This window comes from Poecile atricapillus, chromosome 2 (assembly GCF_030490865.1).
Source record: "Poecile atricapillus isolate bPoeAtr1 chromosome 2, bPoeAtr1.hap1, whole genome shotgun sequence".
In the NCBI taxonomy this organism is placed as follows: Eukaryota; Metazoa; Chordata; class Aves; order Passeriformes; family Paridae; genus Poecile; species Poecile atricapillus.
This window is the reverse complement of record NC_081250.1, coordinates 32,449,947-32,476,449: the sequence shown is the minus strand read 5'-3', so window position 1 is coordinate 32,476,449 and position 26,503 is coordinate 32,449,947. Positions and strand designations below refer to the sequence as shown.

At 37.9% G+C, this 26,503-nt stretch overlaps 1 protein-coding gene across 5 annotated transcripts; it reads left to right on the top strand.

Annotated features, from left to right (window-relative positions):
- Positions 1–905: 905 nt before the first annotated feature.
- Positions 906–26,017, top strand: TRA2A (transformer 2 alpha homolog). Of its 5 annotated transcripts, XM_058830927.1 has the most exons (9): positions 936–1,166; positions 9,437–9,748; positions 10,028–10,161; positions 11,694–11,859; positions 15,341–15,529; positions 23,378–23,493; positions 23,949–24,056; positions 24,761–24,828; positions 25,008–26,017. In XM_058830927.1, the coding sequence occupies exons 4-9, from the start codon at positions 11,827–11,829 to the stop codon at positions 25,016–25,018; spliced, it is 525 nt and encodes a 174-aa protein (XP_058686910.1). In that variant the 5' UTR covers positions 936–1,166; positions 9,437–9,748; positions 10,028–10,161; positions 11,694–11,826; the 3' UTR covers positions 25,019–26,017. The 5 variants fall into 5 exon arrangements, with proteins under 5 accessions (XP_058686909.1, XP_058686908.1, XP_058686907.1 ...); XM_058830926.1 differs by lacking the exon at positions 9,437–9,748 and having other exon boundaries at positions 906–1,166; positions 11,700–11,859; XM_058830925.1 differs by lacking the exon at positions 9,437–9,748 and having other exon boundaries at positions 906–1,166; positions 23,952–24,056.
- Positions 26,018–26,503: the final 486 nt, after the last annotated feature.

Genomic DNA, 26,503 nt, shown 5'->3' with positions numbered 1-26,503 from the left:
GAAATAAGTTCCTTTCAGCCGGTGTGCAAAAGGCCACTCCACACACACAGAGTCGAGGTATTTGATTTATTGACAGCTCTGCCAGAAAGGGGCGCCCGGTAGGAAATCCACAAAGCCTTCACCATGACTCCCGAAACTTTTCACTGTTTATACATTTTAGCAAACAAAGGCGCCAATGTTCACTGGATACAAGTTAACTCGTTCTCTTAATTAGTATTCTATATTCTATTGGTTAATTATTATCTCGCTTCTCATGCTAATTAGCCTGCATGCTTAGTCTTTCTCTTCTTTTGAGTCGGTGGGTTTCTTGAGTCGGTGGTCTGTGAGTCGGTCACAGATCTCCCCCTGCCGGAATTACCTTTTACCCAGTCAGAGCTGCTTCACTACAGTCGCCAAGTTGTCTTTAATATTTTTTTTCCTTATCGTGGGAGTTCTGCCAAATGTCCTTGTGGCTCGTGAATTCTGCATTCATTGTGTCTACTATCAGTGGTACATCCTTCTTCCCTAGCTTTGTTAACCTCCCCCTAGGTGGCATATCATTGAAACGTGTCCACCCCTGAACCTTCACAAGGCAATTCTATCGACAGCTAACTTGTCTTTTTAACGCCAGGACACCACTTAGCGCTTGCTTCTCAGCTGTCTCTTTCAGGGATTAAATCTCCCTTCTTACTGATTAGGCTTGAAAGCTCACAAATATCAGACATCAAAAAACATCCTTTCAAAGGATATTTGTTTACATATTCCACATTTCGCAGCAACAGCAACAGCACCCCCACACCTGAAGGGGCGGGGCCGGGGACCAGCGCGCTCGTTCCCGCTGTGGCCCAGGCGCGCTCCCGGGGCGGAGGGGGCGAGCATGCGCAGCGGGTCTCCCTGCAGCGTTCGTCGCCTCCTTTGTGAGGGGCGGGCGCGGCCCCGCCCCGAGCGCGGTGCCGGGCGCAGACGGAGCGGCCGCGGCGGCGCCATTTTGCGGCGGTGCGGGAGGCGCGGGCGGGAGGTGGCGGTGGCGGTGCCGGTAATAGCGGCAATAGCGGTAACGGCGGCGATAACAGCGGCCGTGGGTGTTGTTGCTGCTAATCGGGACTAGTGTCCCCCCTTCGCCCCAGCCCCGTGGCCAGGACTCTGCCGACATGAGCGACGTGGAGGAGAACAACTTCGAGGGGAGGGTGAGTGGCCTCCCCTGCGCGGGCCGTGTCGAGAGGGGCATCGGATCCGGGGGCGATGGGTGGCGGCACTTGGCGTCCTCGGGCCTAGCGGGGGTGGGGGCAGTGCAGCTTGGCTCTAAAATGGCTCCTTCAGGTGCCCGAGGCTTGCCTGGGCCGTGGGTGACGGCCCGCGTCCCTCTCCGCTGCCCGCGTCTCTCCCTCACGCTCCCCGCTCCCGTCGCCCCGGCGGGGTGCGGGCGCCGGGTCCCGGTGCTGCGGCTCGGCCCCCGCCCAGCCAGCGCAGACTGATCCTGTGCAAACGGCGCTGCCGTAGCCCCGGTGTTCCTCCCCGCTGCTCTGCTTTCTTCCCGCGGTCCCGGGCCGCCTTGTTGCCGCCGGGCCCGGAGGTCCCTGTCTTGCCCGTTCCCGCTTCCCCGGCCGCGGCCGGGCCGCCGAGGCCTCCTCCCGCCCGAAAGAGGAGGGACCCCGCGTCCTTTTGTGCGAGGTGCGCGGTCTCTCCCGGCTTAGGAGCTGCCTCGGGCCGGGCCTCCTCCGGCCACTGGGGAGGTCCGGCCGTCGTTATTAAACCATTGAAAGTCATCGATCGTGCAGCTGAAGGCTTCGAACGAGCTGCTGTGGCTTTGTAACCTCGTTAGGCCTGTGTATTCCGTCTGATGGCTGCGGGTTTTCATGTACACGTGTGACAGGTCCCTTCCATTTTCAGTGTTTTTGTGGTTTTGTTTTTGTTTTGTTTTGTTTTTTATTGATCAAGGCCAGCAAGAATTAGTAGCTGCTTGAAACAGGAACGAAATGTGTGCTCCTCCATCACAATTTACTTTTTTTTTTTTTTTTCCGATTTGCAGAGGTTTTCTTTTTGTTTGTGCTTTTAAGAGATTCTTTAGAGGAACACCTGAGCATCCTCTTGGTGGCTCTCTCTGATGATCCAGTGACAGCAGCTTTGCAGTACATCTATAGTTACTGTCTGGGGAAACAAGCAATAAAATCTTGAAAGAATGGCATTACCTTCCAAAAATTTATTTTACATGACTATTGTTGCCATTTTTGTGGTGATTAAAAAACAAAATCATAGGCTGCAAGTTCTTTACCTACCTATGCAATAACTGCTGCTGCTTCTTTGAGTGAGGTAAACAAAATCTGCTCTTGTGTTGATTGCTTGGACAAAAGGTGGTTGCGTAGCTAAGCAATATTGGGGTAAATAAACAGATCTCTGCAGGGGAAACTACTAAGTTTCAGAAACTTAAGCAATGAGTATGCTTGGGTTTTGGGGTTTTTTTTCTCTTTTTTTAGGATAATGTTAATCTCCCATTTTACAGTCAAGATTTATATTAAGGATTATTTTTTTGTTTGTATTCACCGTGTGGGTAATTGTTAGGAAAGAAATTAGGTTAATTGTCAGAACATTGGTATTGGGATCTTTTATGGATCTGTTGTTTATGTTACAAAGCTGTTACAGCTCTGTACTTTCAGTATTTCTGCACACTACCGCCTGCCAAACGTAGAAGTAAAATGTTTTGAGAGTACCTGAAGTCTGAAAAGTCCTACACAGTACACAGTTTCTGTGACTTCAGCTTATCAGTTGTTCCTTTTTTTTTGTGATGGAAAATTTACCTGTTGGAAAGAACTGCTGACTGTGTTGAGTCTTCATTTGGAAAACTTCTTTTGTTTTTGCTCCCTGCACTGAAATTTCTCAATCGATATGGCATAACTGAGCATAATGGCAGGTACTTCATAGATTTCTAGTTGAGGATTTTGTAGCTCTACTGAAGAACATTTGTAAGCCTTTTTTTTTTTTTTTCAGTAATACTGCTTTGTTGTGATGGTACTAAATTTTTCGAAATAAATTATATTTCAGACTAATGTTTTATATTTCATTTTCAAATGAAAGTGCACACAAACATAAAATTAAGTACATGTAATTTTGAGGGTGTCGTGTTCAGTCTGCTATTCCCAAATGGATAGGACTCTGTCAGGCACTGAATGTCCTGGTGCTTCAGTTTGCTACATCCCGGCACGGGGCACTTTTCAGAAGTTTTCACTGGGAGAAAGAACTGCAGAATCTGGAAGAAAGTTTGTAAAGAACCTGTTTTTGTGGAATTTGGCACAAATAACAATTCTGAGTACCCTTTCAATTCTTCCACCCCCTCTCAGTTTAAGTGCTAGTTAGTGTGATGTGCTTTTAAAAACTGAATGCTAAAGGAGTAAGGGAGTATTTAGTTTAAGGCCTTTTATATTTGTGTAGATGCTTATTGTCCCAAAATCGCTTCAGTGAAAGTTGAGAATGAGCATCAATTTTTAAATGCTAATTTTATCAACAGTAAGATACTGTGTGTGCTTGTCTCTAATTTATGCTTTTAAAATCATATTAACTAATCTGAACAGGAAATTAATAATTATGGAAATAACTTCCCAATGAAATAGCTTAGTTTGCACTTCCAAAAACTTCCATTTCTAAAGTATTGCATAAAATCACTGTAGGGCCTTTCCTTCTTGAGCTCATTCCTTTGCACTTTTTTTTAAAAGCAAATGTTAATAGAATATGCTCGGAGTAATCAATATCTGTCTGCTCTGTTTTTGTGTCATTTTGTTTCAACTTAAGCAAGCTCTCTATTAAGAATGTGGCTGATTGAACAGAAGAAAGCCCCCTCCTCAAGCATGATGATTTAATGGAAAGAAATTGACAGAAGAATTAAAAATATAGTGGATGTGCTAGAGCTAAGTTTATAGACATTAAGAATAAAAAATATATTAAATTGTGCTTCTTCTCTAGTGACTTGGTTTTGCAAACATCAAAGTATTTTGTCATCATTGAAAGCTTTTTGCAAGCAGATTAGACAAATGAGGCCTTTTTTATCTTTTATTTCTGGCAGATAGCAGGTAGCACTTACTTCCTTTTATATTTTTTGTTATTTTTTATAGGCTATTATTTATTTGGTGTCCAATCTGTGGTGCAACTTTAGATGTTTCCCAGAGCAATGGACAAAAGGGAGTCTGAACAGACTTGCACTTCAGTAGCTCAACTTGATACTTTGACAGGTTTTTTTTTTTGTCTTTTGAGCTTTTGGTAACATTATTTCTGCAATCTTAATGGTTTTGTCGTTTTCCACCAGTATTAATGTGTTGTTTTGTCTAAATAGGCAAAAACTTTCATCAGAACAAAGGCAAAATTCCATTTTACAACTCTATATTTGTTATTTTCATTCTAAATGATCCTGCACTATGCAGGATCTTACAGTGACATAAATAGTATAATCTAATGAAACATTTCAATAAATGGATTTTCAAATGGATTTTGCACGAGGCCCATCTTGTAGAAGGAAATACGTATATTTCATAGGTACACAAGTTGGTTTTGAGTTAGTTTAGCTGTGCAAGTGCCTTATATTTGCTTCATGAAGTTTGGATGCAAAATACTTAAACAAGTATGGAATTACCTAACTGATGAACTTTAAATTGATTTCTTTGGCAATAAAAATCCCAGCGGTGTCAGGGTCGGGCTTGCTTAGCTCTTCCATCTCTCCTGCAGTGGCAGTCTGCCACCTCTACAGAAAAGAAGGAATGTTGCTTCCCACACCTTTTCAAACACAAGCACAATGGACTGCTAATGCTCAGGGATTCTGCACTCACTTGGAGTGTGCTGTGATCACCCTGCAGTGTTTAATGACCAGTGTGGGAGTTTTTCTGGAAGTCAAATTTTTATTTTTTGTTGATTTAATCAAACTTAATATATTCTGCATTGTTCTGGACCTTGTCAGCTTGGAGGACTGCTCCTTTTGAACACAAATTCTCTTTACTGTCTTCCATGTGTGATAGAGGAATGACTACAGAACCCTTCCTTCAGTGAGAAGGTTAACTTGTAATTCCAAATAGTTTATTGTTGAAGCTTCTTTTTTTTATTTGTTTTCTTAAGGGGGATCATTGAGGAATACATAGTTTGCTTATGTTAGTAGCTTTTAAAATACCCATATCTTCAAGGTAACAACTTATGTGATACTTTTTATGCAACAGCTTATTATGTGTACTATTGTAACATTTATAGAAGAGTAGCTAATTAAGGGATTCATTTTATTTTTAGTATAGGGACGGAACACAGTATTAAGCAAAAAGGATTTAACTTCTCTTGTGAGTTCCAAGGAAAGTTGGTAGATTCCTGCCAAAGCGTGATCTTGTCCTCATAAGTGAGATGTCAGTAGCTTAACAGTTTTATCCAGCAAATGTGGGTTGCTGCTAAATTAATGTTTCTTTTTTGACTGCTTATGTTTTTCTGTCCCTTTTTAATACAGTTCAACTTCATTTTTGTTTGTTTGTTTTTGGTTTTTTTTAGTTTGGGTAGGAGTTTTTAACAGGATTTTTGGAAATGGTCTTGCAAGACCATTTATCCTGTCCTTTTTTTCACCCCAGATCAAATTAATTTCACCTGAAATTTCTGTGTGATTTAATGGTTTGGGTATTTTTTTCATTTCCCTTGCTTTGCTATAGAAAGCTTAATTTAAATTTACATTGTTATTTTTCAGTTGGCATCTCACTTTAAATTTTGATAGCCTTTCAGTCATACTTGTAAATTGTAAGGTGAGGGTTAGGTAAAGGCATGACAAGTTCAGGACAGAAGAGCAGTCTGAAAAACGGGGTTGGTTTGATGGGAATGTTGGTTGGTTGGTCAGTTTGTTTTGTTGTGGTTCCCCCTCCATGTTCTTTATCATACATTCTCTTGATGGGTGGAAAATAGAAAGAATACTTCAAGACATGTGAATTCTCCTCTGCATAAAAGTGTTTTAAATGCTTTTAAAATAGTGATTACATTGGAAAATAGGATTTCTTTTGAAAAAATGCAAGGGATTTAAGTGTTAGATGGAACTTTTGGATCAGTTAAACAGTTTGGAAGAAGTACATGGACTGACTGATGCCTGGCTCAGATGTATCATTAATGTTGGTAATTGTTCAGTGTCTGGGTTTATATGACTGTGGAGTAATGGGAGAGGAGGAGAGATCTTTTCCATATCACTGTGGTTTGTAACTCTTCTTGGAAAGAAAGAAAGTAACAAGGATAAAAAATACTCATCGGTGCTCTCTTTAAATGCTTCTAGCTGTGCATTTTATCCAGAGAATCAGTAAGCTGAAACCTTAGGTTTTGTGTTTTGTCTATGATTTTGTATCCAAGTTGCAATTCTTGGTGAATCATTAGTTCCCTTTCCTGGTGTGTTTTGAGGAAACCACTACATCTGACTCTCAAGAAACACACTGTTACAATTGAGTTGGGGTTTTTTTTTAATTTGTTTTGGGGGGGGGGGAGAGTGTATGTTTTTTATTTGGGTGGGTGGGTGTTTTGGGGAGAGGTGTTTGCTGGCAAAAGTATTATTGGCAGATGCAGGATTTGTTGTGAAAGGGAAGTTTGATCTGAGGAGTATTACAAAGCTCTGTTTCTTTTCCTGCAGGCTCTAGTGACAGCAAATATAGATAGTTTGAAATGGGGATAGTGAATTATCTGCCTACAAGTTTGTAAAGATGAAAGTAGTGACTGGACAGCTGCATAATGAAGCCCAAGGCATTAAGATAGGTACTGTTTAGTTGGAAGCTGGTGGGATGAGGAGCTGAGTTTAAGCTGAGTCTAGTCTCTGGCCCTTAAATGTCTGAGGATCTTTAAAACAGGAAGATAAAAAAGTTCTGAGGATCCAAAGTGTAATTTTAGTCTTTCCTCTTCCACACAATATTTAGTTTTTGTGGTAAGAACAGCTAAGAGGAGAATGCATAGGTTGCTTTAAGACCAGTGCAAAATTGAGGTGTTTTAGTGCTTTGGGGTAATAGAGTTGTCTGGTTTCTTACGTTAAAGATGATTCACTAAGAATGTTGAATACTTCTGTCATACATATTGCAGAATGGATATAAATAATTCATGAAGAACAATTGTGTTGGTCTATGGTGTGGACTAATATACAGCTTGCTAATTGTTTAATTATAGTGAGAAGTAGAGGAGAAAAATTCTTTGAAATCTCCCCTTGTATCTCCTTGAATCCCTTAATCCCTGCCTGTAGTCTTGCTGATACAAATACTACTAGGTACTTTTTCAGCATCATCCTTAAGTCCTTAAACTTTTTCAGGTTATTGTGATTCCCCTAGTCTCCTTTAGAAGGAAGCATTGTAGGAGTTGTAACTAGGTGAACTATGCTGCATCAGAAGACGAGATGTACTTGCTTGCCAATGACAATGTGCAACTGCTATCAGGTAATCTCTCTTCAGCTGCAGTTTACACCTACAGTTACTTGGCTGAGGAAGTTTGAAATCTCTAAGAATTTACATGGTCCCCTCTGTCACTGCAGTTTTCAAGTTGTATGTTTGTGAATACAGCCCCTAAAGGTCTTAAACAGATATTTCCAAAAGGACTTAACCCATATTAAATTATATTATATTTGCTTTTGTCAGCTTTATACAGATTTGGTGTCTTAGCTGATATTATTAAAGGCTCTGTGGGTGGTATTGTAAGATGCTTCACTTGGATAATGAAGAACTAAACTGACTTCAACATTGTATGGGAGCAATTTGGTCCATGGTATTTTTGGCATCTCCCAATACTTCTAGATTTTTCAGGATCAGGAGGGTGGGGGTGGGGGGGTTGCCTTTGTTCAAGTTTCCAGAGTTCTTGTTCAGGAATTGATCCTTCAGATGTAAAAAGTATGGACAGTGCAGTATCCTTATGAAGACAGAGTGTCTGAGGATGGTGAATTCTTTGTCTTTTTGCGGGTGTTTTCTAAATCTGATGTCACTTTGAGTGTTTTTCTTTATTACTGATGATTTTTACTAGGGAGAGAAATACAAATAGTTCCCAGAGAAATTGGCAATTGTTGCAAGGGGTGAGTTATAAAGAGAAGAATTTAGGAGGCTGTCAAACATTGAACAGTACAAAGACAGGCGAGGTGATAAAAAAATTGTGTTAGTGATTATAAGATAAATATTTCTTTATTGCAAACAGTGGATTTCAAATGTCAAAACAACAAATTGGTAATATTTAAAGGCATGTACATAATTTATTTTATTGAAGTCCTGTGGTTAGCTCAGAACATGGCCATCTTCATAAGGATAACATGTTAGGCAGACCCAATTACCTGGTCTGCCTTTCACAGCCAAGCTTTGAATTTGGCCTTCGCTGTTAAAGTTTGGCAGGCCTATCATCCTAGTAGGTGACGTTCTCTGTGAATCCTTCATCCTTTCTATTGAGGTAAAGGGGAATGGTAGTGTGGCTCTAATAGTCGTTAGTAAGGAGCCTCTCGGGTTCCATTTCTGGTGAATTTACTGTCTTGAAAGAGGAGGACAGCATCCTTTGAAAAGGAACTCCAGCGCAAAGTAATGAAGACTTTTAACTGCAAAATAAAATGCAAATCTGGACATAGGTAGAGTAAGAAAGAGAAGAAATTGTGAGGACAGTCAGGAGGAGAAATCATGCAAATAAACATGAAATGTAATATCTTTGGGAGGGGAACTTGGTATGCATTATTTTCATTAAGTATTTTGTGAAGTTGCAAATGTATATAGCATACTATTCTGTAGGGATTTTTATAGCTAAGCTCCCTAGAAATGCTGTACACTATAAAATGTGAGGAAATCCTAACCTGCTCTTTGTTTGCTTGTTTTCCTAGTTTTTCTCTTGTGTGCCTTACCATGCAAGAAAAAAACTCTTCCCTGTTTTTACTTCTATTGGATTGCTTTAACTGTATGATTCTACATCTTAGTTTATATGGATTATATAAGGAAAACAGGATAACAATGAGGAAGAAAAACTAGGAGGAATAATAATTTATGTTGCTTATACCTGTGTGCATGTATTATGCGAGTAAGTATGTGCATAGATAGGTTTTGAGTGGAAATCTTTGGCCATTCTGTTGAACTGAGAGTGTCTTAGTAATCTGTAGGAGTAAAATGTGGGATATTCGATACTAAGAAGCACATAGTTATTATTTTAGGGGGGGGAATCACTGATACTAATACTTCAATATATTTGTGCTAATTAGTTTTTAGTGTATCTATGTATCGTACCAAAAAAATCTCAGAGGGGAGGAGGGTAGCTTTGCAAATACAGTAAAACACTGAGAACTCAGTAAGCTTATTGTTAGAACATAGACACTTATACAGTTTTAAAGATATTTTTTTAAAAAGTTGTTTTATAAAATAGTTTCTTGCACTTTACCTGCTGGCTTTTCAATTTGGTAGATAACATCTGAACTCCAGCAGAGTTTTATAATCCCCACGTGCTTAAATATACTAAATGTTCTTTTTCCATTAAGGTTAATGTTCGTGAAGAAATTGAAGAGTTTTTTCCAAGAATGTGGAAGATAAATCAAGATAAAAGAAGGCTAATGAAAAGTATTAAAGATCAGAAAATTAAAATTGAATGGGGGAAAAAATTGAACAGAAGATTGGTCAGATAGAAGCACTTGAATATTTTTTTAAGGCTATAATGAATTGTTTGAATTGGGGAAGAATACACGAAGTATGAAAAATGAAAAACTCAATGAAGAATGAAGAAAAGTAGAAAGCAAGAGTGAAGTAGAATTAAAAGAATCTGGAAGAATGAATGGGTCCTAGGTTAAGTAAATGTATGGTTTATGTTCCAGTGTCTGTATGATCAAGTTGTAGATGAATTTGCATGATTACTTAGTTAATAGCGAATTGGTGATCTGGTTCAAGCAGGGACCTATTTGAGGCAAGCATACAATATTAACAGTGGGTTAGCAAAATGAAATTTGTTTTGGAGGGTATTGCCTAACCATTTATTTTTCAGGAGCAATCAATATAATAGAATTACTGTACTTTAAATGTTAGGAGTTAGGCATTTACACAACCAATACCATTTTTAATACTGTCTTTTTTGTTAGGAGTCTCGCTCCCAGTCAAAATCTCCAGCTGGGAGTCCTGCTCGTGTAAAATCAGAGAGCAGGTCAGGATCTCGCAGTCCGTCGAGGGCTTCCAAACATTCTGAATCGCACTCTAGGTCAAGATCAAAGTCAAGGTATGTTCAGAAAGTTATTCATGTCAGCTCAGTGTTACTGTTATTTTAGTAGGTTGATGAAATTTCTTTTCCCCTGTTGTAAAAACGATAAACTTTTTTGGAATGTATTAACAGGGATATGTTAATTTGCCTGTTTGTGCTCATATAGGTGGACAAAGATGGGGAATTATTTAATGGGTATGACTAGAGAAAATACTATAATTAGAAGTAGTAATGTAGAACTCACAACTGAAATAAGTAGGTTTGTCTTTTCCAGAAGAGAGAGAATGAATTGCATTTCTGTTCTGTGAAGCTCCTGCTTCCTTCTCCCAAAATTGTTTATGGGGGAATTCCTGTGTGGACCTTCCCTTTAGGGGGAAAAAACCAAGTCAGGTGAGACCTGGTGCAAAGGATCAGGGTTAGATAAAAAGTGTAAGCTGTCTAATTGTTGGAAATATGTGTGTGTGAATGTTCTTGACATTCTTTCATTGGAGGCTTTAAAAATATAATCAAAAACTATGTCATAAATTTGGTTTGGATAGGTTCTTGATTTATGAGAGTTTTAAGATTTAAATTCATTTTTCAATGCTGCACATGTCTTTCACTGTACTTCTCTACCCCAAGTATGGATTTGTGGAGATAAAGCTTTATAGCTCTTGGTTCTGACGAAGCTTGCACAGATCAGAAGAGAATGTCTTGGGCTTTTTTCTCTAAATATGCCATAAGTATTACCTGGTTTATACTACCTGTCTTCTTTATTCCCTTTTTCCAACATATTGATGAAAATGGAGAGAGCTACCAAATCTAATAACCAAGAAAGAAACCAGAAGACAGCATTTGTAGCACTAGAGGAGAAGAAGGAATAGTCTTACATTGTTTCTCCTTCCCAGTTCTTGGGAGAGTTCAGTAATACATCTTTTTTATTTATATGCTTTATACCAGAGCAACTGAAAGAGTTGCTGTGCTCTGAATTTGCCGAAGTTCAGCTAATATTACAAGTTCTCTTCTTGCAATGTTTAGCCAGATGATTACCTGTTTTAAACAGCTTATTGTCAGCAAGATGTTTGCAAAGAAGTGCTTGAGGAGTAGAGCAGGTGTTTTCTGGTTTGCCTTTTTTTTTTTGGTCTGGAGTAATTTTCTTGCCTGGACAGACTTTGCTTGTAGATATTGCAGCGCTGAAGTCCTGCCAGATTTTTCAATTTTTCAGTCAAAACAGTCCCTTTCAGTGGCATATCTAGTTTCTGGGTCACTGTGCAGTTGTTAGTTAGATAAGCAGCCAAGCTGATGTAAATTTAAACTCTGAAATTCCTGAAAACTGTAATGAGTATAGTCCTCAGTGTACGTGAGAAGTACTCTCAGAGTTAAAAATGGTGCTATCAAGCAGGTTATTAGAGATCCATGCAATCTTTGGATATGCAAGGTAGAAGAAGCTCAATGGCTTTAATTGTAGGCATCATCTAAAAAAAGTTTGTTCTCTAGAAAATGTATGGTTTACAGTTCAATACAGTATGACCATATGCATGACCTGACTAAAGGCTTTGTCTTTGTCGAAGATCCAGGTCCAGAAGACATTCGCACAGACGTTACACGCGGTCCAGATCCCATTCTCATTCCCATAGGAGACGTTCTCGAAGCAGATCGTACACACCAGAATACCGTCGTCGAAGGAGCCGTAGTCATTCTCCAATGTCCAACAGGAGAAGGCACACCGGCAGCAGAGTATGTCATGTTCAAAAGAGCTGAGTATTGACAAAACAATTGCTGCTTGTATCAGTGTGTAGTCCAGGTTACCTGCAGGCTGAGTTTGACATGCTGTTATATCACTGGAGGATATGGGAATTGGCTGGGAGTGGGTTGGGGGCTGTGTGTGGAGCAATCACTATCCTTACAGCTGAGCACTTATTTCTTGGGCCTTCAGCTGACAGGGAAGTTGTGGAAATTAATTGAAAAACATTCTATTGCAAGTCAGTATGTGCAGATACAGTGACATGGGCTCCCATCAGCTCTAGAAGTTGTGCAGTTCTGATTTTCTTTTTCTGTTACAGTTCCAAGTATATGTACCCTTTACAAAGATGAGACCACCTCTGTGTGTGTTGGCAACCTGACAGTATTGATAAGATTAACATAGGGACCCATAGAAGGAAATTCCCAAATGTTTATTTGCTTATAGAGCATATGTTGCAAGTTGCTTGTGATTTTATGCTTCTGATTATTTAATTTGCTTTACCTTGAAGTAAAGCCCTGTGCTGTTAGGTAATATGAAAATCTTCATAGTGGACTAGAAAAATTCACACTTGTGAAAAGGAGGTACAGTCAGTCTTTCAAAATGTAAATGAGAAGTGTCTCTGTATGAGCAGGAGAGAGTATAGTTACACCAATCAAAATCTAAAATACTAATCTTGTCATTCTGATATTTCTGTGTCCTTCTTTGTAACAGCAGAATGGTTGAGCTTGAAAGGGATCTTTGGAAATTAGCTAGTCCAGCTCCCCCTAAAGCAGGTGCACCTAGGGCAGGTTCTACAGGATCACATGCAGGTGTGTTTTGACCACCTCTAGAAAAGGAGACTTGGCAGCCTCTCTGGTCAGTGTGTTCCAGTGCTCAGACAACCTCAAAGAAATTTTCCTTCACATTTAGATGGAATGTGCCATGTTTCAGTTTGTGCCTGTTGCCCCTTGTCCGGTTGCTTAGCAGCACTGAGGGCAGTCTGGCCCCATCTTTGTGATGCCTGCCCATGAAATATTTGTATGCATTGATAAGATGCCCTCTCAGTCATCTATTCTCCAATTTAAACAGGCCCAGCTGTCTGAGCCTTTCATTAATAGGGAAGTACTCCAATCTTCTAATCATCTTCATAGCCTTCCAGTCCAGTTTCTTCTCTAACCTGTTTCAGTGCTTTAGCTTCTTGTTTCACATCACTCCAAGCTGATCTAAATGAATGTCACTGCACACAACTACACAGCTCTCCCTTTCCTTGTTGAGGGCAGTGATATATTTCTGATCCTTTTAGTTTTAATCTGGTTTGGCCTGCAAATTTTTTTATTAATTCTTTCAAAAAGCATACAGAGTTTTTATGCAGTCCTATCTTGGTGAAGCAGATCACCAGGAGCAGGTTGGTACCAGTGTGAGGCAGCGGACAAAAGGGGGAAGAGGCAAGACTCCAGCAGTGCTAGCATGCAGTGGCTGAAGCTGTGGTGAAGCAATGTACATAGTAGCTTTTTATGGATTGTTGCCAGCATCTAATCATGATGAAGTAAATATTAATCTAGTGACTTGAAAAATAGGCAGAAATAGCTGAACTTCAAGAGGGTTAGCCATCTTTCTGGGGAAAGATAGAAGAATCCACTTTACTACTTTAGGAAATACTAGGATGCTTTGCTATGTGAAGATATTTTTCTGCCTTTGGAAATGACTTTGTGAAACACTATGAGTGTTTTCACAGTGAATTTTTCAGTATTTCTAAGGAATAGTTCTAACAGTGTCAAAATGAAACTAAAATCAGACAAGATTTGAAATCCCCTTAATAACAAGGTCCTAATGACACCAGGAAAATTGCTAGCAATTTTGCCACTTCTTTTCTTGTAGAGAGAGCTTGCATACTGGGTTGATGGGAGGCAGTACAAAAACCTAATACAAATGCCCTTTAGTCCTCCACAGTCAGTTTTGGCCTTCCAGTGTTTGTATAGTTGTCACTTGGCACTTAAGGTCTGCAGACTGATCTCAGGACATCTCTTGCCTCAGAAAAATTAATAGGGTTTATGTGTAAGAGAGATGTTAAAAAAGGTATGGATGTGTGGAGGAATTTATCCAAACAATGATTTAAAAGACAGTTTTCATTATACTTACAGGAGTTCAGTAATAAAATGAGCATAGTTGCCAGTGCCATTGAACTATCAGATTGAAATATGGAGTAAAAAATACATATCTTGATGTGTATAATTAAAACTTTTGAATTAAAAACTGCCAGGTCTTTTGCTCTTCCACTATAGTGAGGAATTGCAGAAGATTCATGTCTTAAAGCAGAAATTTGAACTTTGACAAATGGAAAAAAAGGGACTTCAAATATATTAATAGTGTGGGCATCTTTTTGTCACAATAGGGTCCTGAACAAATCTTTGAATAATCTTTGAATAAGGCTGAAAAGCAGGCTCTGAGGCATAAATTATTATGCTTAGCTGAAATTTGCATTTCAGTTTCAGATGTGTCAACTTCCAGTTGTTATTTTGGGAGAAACATTAAATCTCTGTGCTTGTTGCTGGTATTTTAAATTGCTGTCTCTAGTATTGCAGGTACCAGACACAGAACTGAAGAACATGTTGATTTTGATCAAAATTATTTTTACAGAGGATTTGGCATTAGTTATAATTCTCTGGCATGTAGAGAAATTTTGATCCTAAAAGAGAACTTGTACCCTGTACTATTATATATTTGACTTTGTCTAGTTGAAGTGAAATCTATGAAGTATCCCACATAATGTTAGAGAGTCAAGAGTTTTGTGCTGAAGAAATATGCATGCTTTTGGATTACAGTTTCACAGTACTGGCCTTAAACATTTGTTGCTCTCTAGACGAAAAAAGCAGGTGCCTTTTATCCAGTTGACAAGTGGAAAGATTAACTTACAAATGTAAATATTGACTTTCACTATAGTTGGTAGGAAATGCTGAGGTGGAGGAAGTATCAGTAGATGCTGGATTATAGTTCACTTGTCTGTGCTTAGAAGCTCAAGTGCTCACATGTAGTATGGGCAGCTGGAGGCAGTGTTTGCTCTATAGTGCCTATGATGACCATGCAAAAGGGCTGAAGGTGAGAGTTAAGGCTGGCAGACCTGTTCTCAGCACAGATTTCTATGTGGTGTCCTTGTTGTGCCCCTTCTTGGTAATTTCAGTATGAAATACTGATAACATGGGTTCCTCTTGTTCTGTAGCTTTTCTGTAAATCAGAATGCTTAAATTCTATCAACTGAGTTTTTTACCAACATGAGAAATCTGTCTTGGTCTTTTTTATAAAATTAAAACCATTGAAAGTAGTTGCTTTTTGAAATTATAATTAGAGTGATAACTGTTGAAGTGTTAAGATGTGTATTAACCGGTTCAGTTTTCTTCAGATTATTTTTTTTATAATTGATGATTTTTGATATAAGAATTATTTAATTTTATTTTTTTAAAAATAAAATTAATTTGAGTTGAATATTTGTGTTACCAGGCTAATCCAGATCCTAATACCTGTCTTGGAGTGTTTGGTCTCAGTTTGTACACTACTGAGAGAGATTTACGTGAGGTCTTCTCCCGTTACGGACCTTTGACCGGTGTCAATGTGGTTTATGATCAACGGACTGGACGATCAAGAGGATTTGCTTTCGTTTATTTTGAGAGAATTGATGATTCTAAGGAGGTAAATGCATGCTTTGCTACTTTTTTCAGGTGTGCTCTTTATGCATTATCTTCATTAATTGTCTGTAAAAAGAAAACAAGTTTTTGAGTGTGTATTCTCTAGGAGATTCTCACACTGAGATTAATTTAAAATGCTTTGTTCAAGTTGTGTGGCACTTCTAAACAAATGAAGCATTTGAGTCCAGTGTTCAGATGCGTGGGCAGATTTTGAGCATAGTCTGTTACTTCAAAATGCAAATAAATCATTGAGGCTTCTATATCTAAAGTATTTTTGAAACATTTTGGAAATTAAAATCTTACATTTTGTGGATGAAAATTCTGGAGTTTCCCTTTGCATTTTCTCCTCTTAGGCATGTCATTGTACGTTTGAAAAACGGTGGGGTTTGTCTTGAGTTGTGCCTTGGTCAGTTGCTTTCCTGGTTGTTTAACAGATAGCTGTTAATAGCTAGTCTGAGTTGTTAGTATAATTGATCTGTAAGGAAAGAATCAGAATATGAACAGCAGCCTGTGTTACAATTCATGACATTACAATATACGATAAGTAGTAGACTTTTATACCCCTGTAATGCTACCATGAACTTAACCACATTTACTGAAATTTGTAGATTAAGGTGCTGTCAAAAGTAAAGACGCCCTCTAAAAAAAGTCTTCAAGCCTGCACTGTGTGATTATCTCTTTCTTTGGGATAAACTGAGTCATACACTTCATCTTGTTTATGAATTAATAGGTTTGGGCAGATGTGCTGTTTGATACTGTGTGCATTTGTTAAGTTTATTTATAAAGAGATACTAAATACAACCCCTCTCTTTAAAAATCATTTAGCATTAAAGGCAGGGAGAATGACAACTCTGGAACCTATCAGGAGCTGAAAAATAAGAACTCGGATGCTACTTGATATTTTAATGAAAAAAAACTGGTTTGTGGATTACTTGATTGAGCTATACTTAGTGTTTGTCTGACTTCTAGTATGATCCAACTGAGAATCAGTTTATGAGAAGAGTAGTCTTTGTGTATGTATTTATATGTGGTTGTTGCAGGTTATAGAGGTACGTAAAAGGACACAAAACTTTAGTGTCCCTTGTATATTTTCTTGCAGTCTCAGTTGAACAGGTAGGTAAAGAGGTTCATGGGGTGCATAGCTGTATATCCATCTGTCTTTAAGGGCCTGCTCTCTTCTAACTTCTAGCCTGGTATTTCTGTTCACACTGAATTTGTTGGGTGTTTGAAAAAGTGGCTGTTTTGTGAAACACTTCACATCCAAAATATTTGCGCAGTATTCCTTGGCACATTCATATACAAGTTTTCTGTCTTACAGCTTCATATGTCTTTAGAAGTAGGTTTTTTTCCTGGTTGCCACGGGCAATGGTCATGCATGAGACCATGAATTTCTTAAAATGTTCCATGTAAATAGTATGAAGTAATTTGTTTAGTATAAAGCTGTTTTGGCAGATGCTGTGAAACTGGAATGTGAAGGAAAACAAAAAGGGATGTTACTTGCATTCAGAAATACGGAGGTCAAGATTAGGGCCTGAAGCAGGAACTGAAATAATTTGGAATGCAATTAAACCCATTTTTCTTTTCTCCAACGGGTTGGTGCCTGAAGAGGGGGAAAGGATGCAAATCCTCCCAACACCTGGAACTTAAATAACTGAAATACTTTGGCAAGAAGGACAGAAGCAAAACTTGTTTATTTGACTTATTTGATGGGCCTTGAGGACAGATTTGAAGATTGCAGTAAATGGCAGCAGGTGTTGAAAAGGGGAGATACATAAATGTAGGTACATACATTTACATACATACATACAAATGTAGGTATAGATAGATATTTAACTGTAGGTGTGAAATTTTGTGACAGGCCCTGTAGGAGAAGAATGAAGGAAATGAAGCAATGTTTGGACGAAAGTCTGGAAAGTTGAGTATGCGTTTTGTTCTCTGTTTGGAAGATAGTCTGAAAAGCTGAGTTTATATTAAAGCAATGGTACTTGAATTACTTCTGTTCTGAGTAGGTAACCCTTGTTAAAAATAATAATTTTAAAAACTCCAACCAACCAAAAACAATAACCAGAGTTCCAAACCTTCAACATCCTAAACATCTAAATAAAGAAATGAGCTGTTTAACTTAATTCCAGCCCTTTTAAAGATGGATGGATTAAATGAGAGTAGAACTCTACAGGAAAATGAGGATTTTCCATAATCCTCACTATTGCCCTTCAGAAAGGCTAACACAGGGAAGCATCTCAGCAGACATGCTCTGAAATACAGGTAATACTAAAATTTTGCATCAAATTAGTTGTGAGTAGTTTAAACTTTCATAACTTGAAGATTGATCAGTGTCAGATGTGCATGGATTCTCTTGAGCTGAAATCCCTCAGGATATTTGTCATCCCTGTTACCACTTTTAAAAACTGGATCAGTTATTGAACTAATTAAAATGCTACTTTGGGTCATGATTCTGAAACCAAGTTGTACAGTGTCCGTAAGTTGGTAAAGACATTTTGAATTGTCAGCTAGCTCTCTATATATTGGAACTCCAAAGACAATGTAAAATAGCATTTCTTCAGGGTGATAACGATACTTCTCAGTGTCCTAAAAACACTGAATGGGCAGATTTAAAGTTTATTTTTACTTAGACTGTTTTAAAAATTCAGAATCTCAGATTTTGACACCATAGCAGCCTTGTTAGCTGTTCATGAGCATCTTGATTATAAAGAGGAACACTAGCTTAGCTTTTGATTACTACACAGAGAAGCTGTCAAAAGCATCACAGTAGCTTCAGACATTCCACTATAACAGGGCTGAGGAAGTTTTCAAAGCATGTGTCCAATCCAGGAGATTACTTGTAGAATATGTTCTATTCTGTTTGAAACTCTGCTGAGGTTAAGATGAAACTTCATAATCAGACAGAAGGTTCCTTTTCCAGCAGATGTCTTTTATTGCAGTGGTGTAGTGTGTGTAAAATTACACTTGACTGGATTCTTAGGTTTTGATCCATATTGAAGATATTCATGGACACTGTCTTGAGTTCGAAGTGTGATAACAGACAGCAAATATCAAGGACTGATGATGTCTTAGGAAACAACTGATGAATCGTTATCTAGAAACATGAGGTTTTGGTATGCCGATGTTCTTGTCTGTCACCTTGTTCAAAGCCTGTTTGAAAAGCTTCTGTTATTATGTACCTGTTTTTAGAATGGGTATAGTGGGTTTCATTTTTTGTGAAGTTGTTTTATTTCAAAAAGTTGTTGTTTTTTAAAAAATATTTGCTATTGTTTTTTTTTCCTTGGGTGATGCAGTGTCTTGTCTTTGCCACCCTTTTCCAAGTCAGAACTATGTGGGCAACATGCAAAGGGCATTATCTGTAAACATCAGTTCAAGACTTGTTTCTCACACTCTTACGGAGTTTGCAGTATTGGCAATGCTGGCATGGAGCCAGTGTTGTAATGTTTTGCAATATTTTCACTAAATTATAGAGGATATTCATCTGTCCATCACATAAGGATTTTCTTCCTGTGTTTTAGAGGATCAGAAACTTCTATGTACTCGGATGAGAAAAAAATTAGTTGATGGGGGAGGAATTGATTGTGTCAGGGTCTTACTTAACAGTAAGTTGAGAAAATCACGAGTGAAAAGTGCTGGCTGTTCTAGGGCTGTTCTGGTAACTTAAAACAGTTATCAGGGATTTCATATGCTGCTAAATCAGCTTTTCAGTAGCTCAGACTGTGAAGTGTTAGTTGTTTAAACTGAGGCTACTGTGAATGTACTGTCTGTAGGAGGATCTCATCTAAGAAGCAGCAGCTACAGCAGCTGTTGGCAATACGGAATTTTCTAATGTTAGTTAAATGTTCTTCAAAAAGTTTTTACCATCTTTCCAGAACGATTTTCTGATGTACTGTTCATTAATAATCAGCACAAACCGTTAACATCATTCAGTTGCCAAAGACCAGAATAATTATGGAGTTCATCGGTTCAATCTGAAAAACATATAATCTGTGGTACAAGAAGACAAGCTTAGAACCAATGTTATTGAACAAAACTCCTATGGCTTGTTGAAAAAATGGTTTAAGTATTGTTCAAAAACAACTCTAACAGGAAAGAGTACTAGAAGGTCTTAAATGTTCAGAATTACAAGTTACTTCTGGTGACTCTGAAATACCATGAAATTACTGATACTTAAAGGAACATCCAGTTCCTCATATTCTCTAAAATCCTGTATTGACTCTGAAGCTCTAAAATATGCTTTAAAGGTAATACATTAAATCTGTCAGTGTTTTTAGTCTAATAATTGTATATGTTTAAAAGTTGAAATCTCAAACTAGAGAATGGAAGTGGAGTATTGTTCAAAAGTGAAATGGACACTTGAACTGAACTTGACAGACCGCAGCAGGTGTAAAAAGATGAGTTTCTTAATTTCTTTATTAATTCCATCAGATTTTTTTTTTTTTTTAGAATTTTCTTTCAGTTGTTCTCAGTAAATCTAGAACTGAATGGGTAATCAATATACTGGAGGGGGGAATCTAATCCATTGTGTCTTTCATCCTTTGCTGTACCTGTGATAGAGTAGAGGTGATGTTTTTATCAGTGGCATTAAATGCAGTAGAGAAGAACTTCTGGTAAAAAAACAAACCCCCAAAACTACGTTGAGGGGAAAAAAATAAAAGGCAGTACCTTGTGTTATTTTAAAATTGTGAGAACACATTTTCAAAATAAGTCACAATATAAGCTGCTCATGTTTGACTATATAAGTGTACTCAGTCTGTATTTTGCTAACTTTGTAGTGATGTCAAGTTATTGAAATAGTTACCCAGACTGAAAGTCTTTAATTTTTTAGTGGGTTATTGATTGCTTAACTAATACCAGCCACCCATGTAAGTTTGTGCATTTAATTAAAAGTTGTGTTTCCAAACTTGTTTTACTCTACCTTAACTGGTCATACACGTAGAAAATATCACATACTTTATTAAATATCAAATTACATTGAAATCTTTGTTAAATTTAATGCTTTCTGTCTTTGAGCCACTGGAGATGCTACTGTAGTTCAGGAACTGCTCATTTTGTCAAACCAACACCTTGTAGATAATCAGTTCTCTTGTTATGGATAGTCTGCTGAAGGTTTAAAACTCTAAAACTTTAAAAATGTAATCCAAGATTAATCCTATGCCATTCCCAGTCCTAGTTCTATTTTCTGACTGCAGACATATAGATGTGTATTCTAGCCTACAAAAACCAAGTTTTCCATAGAATTTGCTACCAGAATTAATACATGTTTATAGGAATGCTGTTTTCTTGCTTACTGTCCTCTTGCAAAAACCATACAAGTCTTTTAACAACATTCAGATATTTGGATAAGAATCCAGGTTGTAATAAAAATAGATTGGTGACAGTTAGACTCCTAAGAGAGCATTGTGTGTCTTAAAAATCAAATAATATTGGGGTTTTTCTTTTAAAAGTTTCATTTTATCATCTTAAACAGTATTTGAGAACGTCCTCAGCATTGTTAGAAAGAATATGCAATTTTTTCTCTTTGACACTCAAATAGTCTTAACACAGCAGTCATGCACACCCAAAACCAGCAAGAAAAGGAAACTGAAATTTGTTTTGAACATGACATACAAGAAGACTGTAATATCCAAAATTTTCTTGTAAACTCCTTTAACTTTCAATAAAGCACAGAAATGCCGGTGATTAGGATCACTAATATATTTTTACAGCCTTCATACAGAATAAATACTGTTGCATCAATTACGTGAGCACAGTTTTCAGAGAGGTCTATCTATTAAAGATTTTCTTTATTTTAATTTTTTTTTAGTTGGCGGTTATTTCTGACAGCTGCTGAACCATAAGAAAATTAATGTTTTAATATTTGGTAGGACATTAGACATTATGGCCAGGGTGTCAGGAGTTCTGTGCAGTCTGTTAACCATGAACTAATCTTTATCCACTGAAATGTAACACATTTCCTGGTATTTCTAAAACAAACAGGCAACATTTAATTCTGCATTTCTCTTGCTGGTATGTTGCTCTTCTCTGTACTGCTCCCCCTGTCAGAGAACTCTTCCTCTTGAAGAGGTGTTTGTTGGCTTAACTAAAGAAGACACACATGCCAGATGTTCTGGATTTGGGGTGGCTTCTTGTCAGCTAAGCTTACTATTCTTCAAATTGTTGACTGGACTTAAAAATGCCATGCAGCAGAAAATTTCTTAAAAGTTAACTTGCTGCATTTCCAGAAAGATGCTTTTCATCATAAAGGTAATTTTTCAGCCAGACATTTGCAGCCTTCATTGTTAGGTTTGTGCACACATACTTTTCTAGGATGCATGCACAGATTTATTTTAATTTACGTCATTATGGGGAAAAAAAAATGTGTTAAGGCTAGAAAACTAAAGATGAGGAGTGTGTTTTAGTCACAAAATATACCTTAGTGTATGTTGAAGGACTTGGAATGCTCTTTGCTGTGCCTTGCAGTTGGCTAAATGTAGTTAGTTTTGTACAGGAACACAAATCACTAGATGGCGATATAGTATGGACACAAACAGCATTATTAAAATACAAACTCAGTCTTGATAAATGCATTAGTGATCATCAGTCACTTCCAGTTTGGGCACAGCAGTTAAAACATGCTGATGTCAGGTTTCTGTATCTCCTTTATGGCATGTATGTAAGCTCAGTAAGGCTCTTGTTAGAGTTGAGATTTTTGAATAACTGTTTAATTATTCAACAAAAAAAATTCCATGCTAAAGAGGCAGCTTTATGTTTTGAGGTTGGTCGTTGTTTTTTGCCAATAAAAAAATTGCAAAGTGGTTATGTTCTTTACTCAAGATTGTAACAGTGTGTCTTCTCCACACATGAAAAATTAAAATCTTGTGTATTGGACTAAGTGCTGTGCTTAGTGTTGAGAAGTAGGAGGTGTGTATTGGTATTTCAGAGATCCTGTAGCAGCTATCAAAATCTATTAAAATTCAAAAAGCAAAATTTTAAAAATCCTTTCAAGTCAATCATTAGCTGTTAAAATTAACTGTTGTGGATTTGTTGTCTGTTGGGGTTTGTGTTTTTAGGTTACTTTTGCCTGAATAAAATTCTCAAAAGTACGCTCTGCTCCTTTGAAAAACTTACTTTGATGGTTTGAGTTTGTGAAAGGCCATTGTATTGATTCTCAGAGTGAAGAAGCTGGGGCTGGAACACCCAGCAAGTGTGTGCAGGGGCTGCGGGCGGTTCTGAGGGCACGGGCGTCTGAGCGCAGACCCTTGTGTGTATCACTTAAGCGAGCTGCTATTGTGAGAGGGAGTGGGGAGGAAGGTTGTAATTAGGTATCCATGTAGGCTGAACCCGCCATTTTACTAAGCTCTGCTGAAGTAGGTCCTTGTAAGGGAGATGGCAGGAGGCTGGGAGAGCATGAAATGGCAGCCGACGAGCAGTAATCCGGCCATATGCACCCTACAGGAAGCCACTGTTTTGCACAGCTTTTGAATCCGCCCGTCCCCTCTGGGTCAGAGACGGCGGTAGGAAAGATGCAGTTTTCAGAAAAATGCTGTTTTGACTTTGAATTTACCTTTCAGATGGGTAGAAGATAAAGTCTAGGGAGAGTGGCTGTGTTAGTGGTTAGCCTGTGCTCCCTTAAGAAGGGATTGAGAGTCTCATGAGTTCGGCACCCCAGTGCAGTCCTGTAACCACCGGCAGACGGGCATGGGGACAAGAGATGAGCCAGTCGCCACAGTGGGGCACTAGTAACCAGTCTAAACATGACAGGTTCTGGGCTTGTATTTCTGGTGGAAAATACTGTGTTTCTGCATTGCCTTCCATAGTTACCAGTAGGCTGCAGATTTCACATCCCTGTTCCTTGTCTCTCCTGCAGGCGATGGAGCATGCAAATGGAATGGAGCTGGATGGCAGGAGGATTCGAGTGGATTACTCAATCACCAAGAGAGCACATACACCCACGCCAGGCATCTACATGGGCAGGCCAACACAGTAAGTTCAATAGGATTAAACTGAATGCTGGATTCTGTTTGAAGAAATTACTAATATAAAGAATGCAGTACTGTGGTTCACATACACTCTTAAATACTACTGTAGTTTATCTTTATTTATAAAAATATTGAAGGACCTGTTATTAAAAAATAATATCTAGCATCATCAATTGATGTATCCTTAGCCTGCTGAAATACTAAGGTGGCCATTTGCCCTTGATTTTGATAGGAATTAGAGTCAGATCCATTGTTTTTCTGGGAGTTTTTGCGGGTGTTTTTATTTAAATATTTTGTTTGTATATTTTTGTGGTATAGTCTTCAAGTGTCTGATTTACTACCCGACCACTTTAAAAATATTTTAAATACTTTGTAATAATTTATCTAATAATTTAACTCAAGGTGAAGACTAGATATATAAAGGGGGTTTTGTTTTTGTTTTATCTTTTCCCCTAATAGCAGTGGAGGAGGTGGTGGCGGTGGAGCAGGTCGTCGCCGGGACTCATATTATGACAGGGGGTATGACAGAGGATATGACAGATATGAAGAATATGACTACAGATACAGGTACCTAATCTTTATTTTATTTCTTTAACAGTGGGTTTGGTGATTTGTTGAAAAGTTGGATGACAAAACACATTATTCAGTTTATAGTAATATTCTGCATTCATGCCTATTATGTATTAGAGCCTCATTCACATATGTTTTGTGGGATTAAAGTAGTCAGAATCTTCAGTGTTTATGGAATTTGGTTTTTCTGTTGGGCAGGGGGTTAATTTTGCTATGTGAAGGAGGTGTAGAGCATGTACCCCCGGGAATCAAGTGGACAGATAAAAAGGGAACTCATTTTTCTATGCTGTATATAGAATCAGGGACAGCTGATACACACTGCTGTTTAAAAAGGGATTATTTGTAGATGGGATTTTTAATGCTTGACATTTCATAACCATCTTGCTGTTTAGAAAGTTATCTGGTTTCAGAGAATGTTGTTCAGCAAGAATTGCAGGCATCTGGAAAAGCACTTCATGTAAGGCTAGTGAAAATTTATTAAATTCTTTGTCTGGGAATATCTTAGAGTTTAAATACATCAAATAGAGAAATATGAAAGCATTTGTTAAATAACCATAAGCCACAGCCAAATAAAGCAGAAATCATTCATGCAGGCCAAGTCTTTCAGTGCTAAGGAAGTGGTTCTGTTCTGTAGAAGTGATGTGAATAAGGGTTCTTTCATAATGGAAGTTGTTTGGTTTCTTTTTTAATTTCCTTTAAAGGAGACGATCACCATCGCCTTATTATAGTCGATACCGATCGCGATCGAGATCCCGTTCCTATAGTCCAAGTAAGTAAATACAAGTGAATAAACAGAGTCTGGCTGACATAAACATTGTTATATGAATTGATCAATGGGAATTCTGAATGTGAAAGCAAAAAAAGCTGGGCACAGTTAAGCTGAGATAATGTGTACAGTTAGTTTATGAATGTGTAATTAGTAATTGTGTCATCTTTTGTTTTTTCCAGGACGCTACTGAAGATTAGAAGAGGACTTGATTTTTAAATACAAAGTTCAGATCTTTAGCATCCCTACTGCTTTCCATCTTCCCTTTCTTGTTCTCCTTCCGGCTCTTTCACAAGTCTTTGGTTCATTTAGAATATACATATTTTCAGTTGAAGTATTCCTATTTTCCATCCCTTCTTATTGTAATACTCTTAAATATTGTAATTGTTGTAGTTTTTGTGTAGTAAAACATCTTGAGTAAAATGAAATAGAGAAACCCAAAGTGCTGATACATTTTGGAAGTCATTCCTATTTCGTTTTTAAAACAGTTGGACTCCTGACTAATCAGAAGAGAGCATTGATATTTTTAAAGCTTGCATGTCATATGTAGTATACACACTCGGATACTTTAACATAAACCTGCATTTCCAAGTAACTTGTTAATCTTTCTGTTAAAATGTTTACCTATTACTTTGATAAACAAGTAATGACTTTGAGCCTTTTCTGTAATGATAAATTTGCTTAGATAGTCATGAACCAGAGGATTGGTTTTTTTGTTTTTGGGGGGTTTTTTTGGTTGGTTTTTTTTGTTGTTATTGTTTTTTTTAATGTGTCAAGTAGTTGCTTTGAGAGTAGACTATTTGAGCTAGATCAGAATTTGGTATTTGACTGACTGGGAGAATAGATCCTTGTACACTCAAAATTAAGGCTGTGTGTTTTATAGAAAAAGTTTCTGGATTGCTACACAGTGGATAACAGTTGAAATTAAAATTGTTTAATTCCTGGGGTCTTCGTGGTACTTGGCTGAGTATTTCCCCTTATTTGGTGCAGAAGAAAAAATATTTATTGAACATAGCAATTAGTTATATAATTTGCTGTTCATGAAAGAAAAAGTCACAAACTTTTTTGTATTAAAATAATGATGGAGCAAGTTTTGTTTTCAATCCTTTTTGAACTTTTGGAAGTATGGATGGAAAAACCTACAGCTACATGTAAACCTTTTTTTCCCCTCAATAAAAGTTAAGTCCACTGATAATGTGGTTTCTTGTCTTTCATTCTGCATTTTGTGTCACTTTGGAATATAGGTTAAACCATACTTGGTACTGGGGTGTGGATGATAAAGTCGGCTTTTACCTGTCTTTTCAGGAGCCTTGTCTTCCCCGAGAATCAGTATGTGGTTATGTGAGATGGCTAAGCAGGGTGGGTAGTCCAGCTTTCTCTTCTGCCATCATTGTCACTTGCTGGAGTTGTGGTGAGATGGTTGAATGAGAGAAACACTACTGACTTTGTTTAGCTTTCTGGCAAGTGGCTGGTTGAATGTTGATGTTGCTGCAGCAAAAGGAATAAGACCACAAAGCCCTTGCAGCAAATTTCCATCGTGATTGTCAGGGAAGGCCACCAGAAGAGTTTGTCATGATTTTAAGAGGGTAAGTATATAAAATGTAATTGCATTAGCTATTTCTTAGTCTTGGTTCTAGAAACTATTAACAAGTAGTTAAAAAAAACACCATCACACATC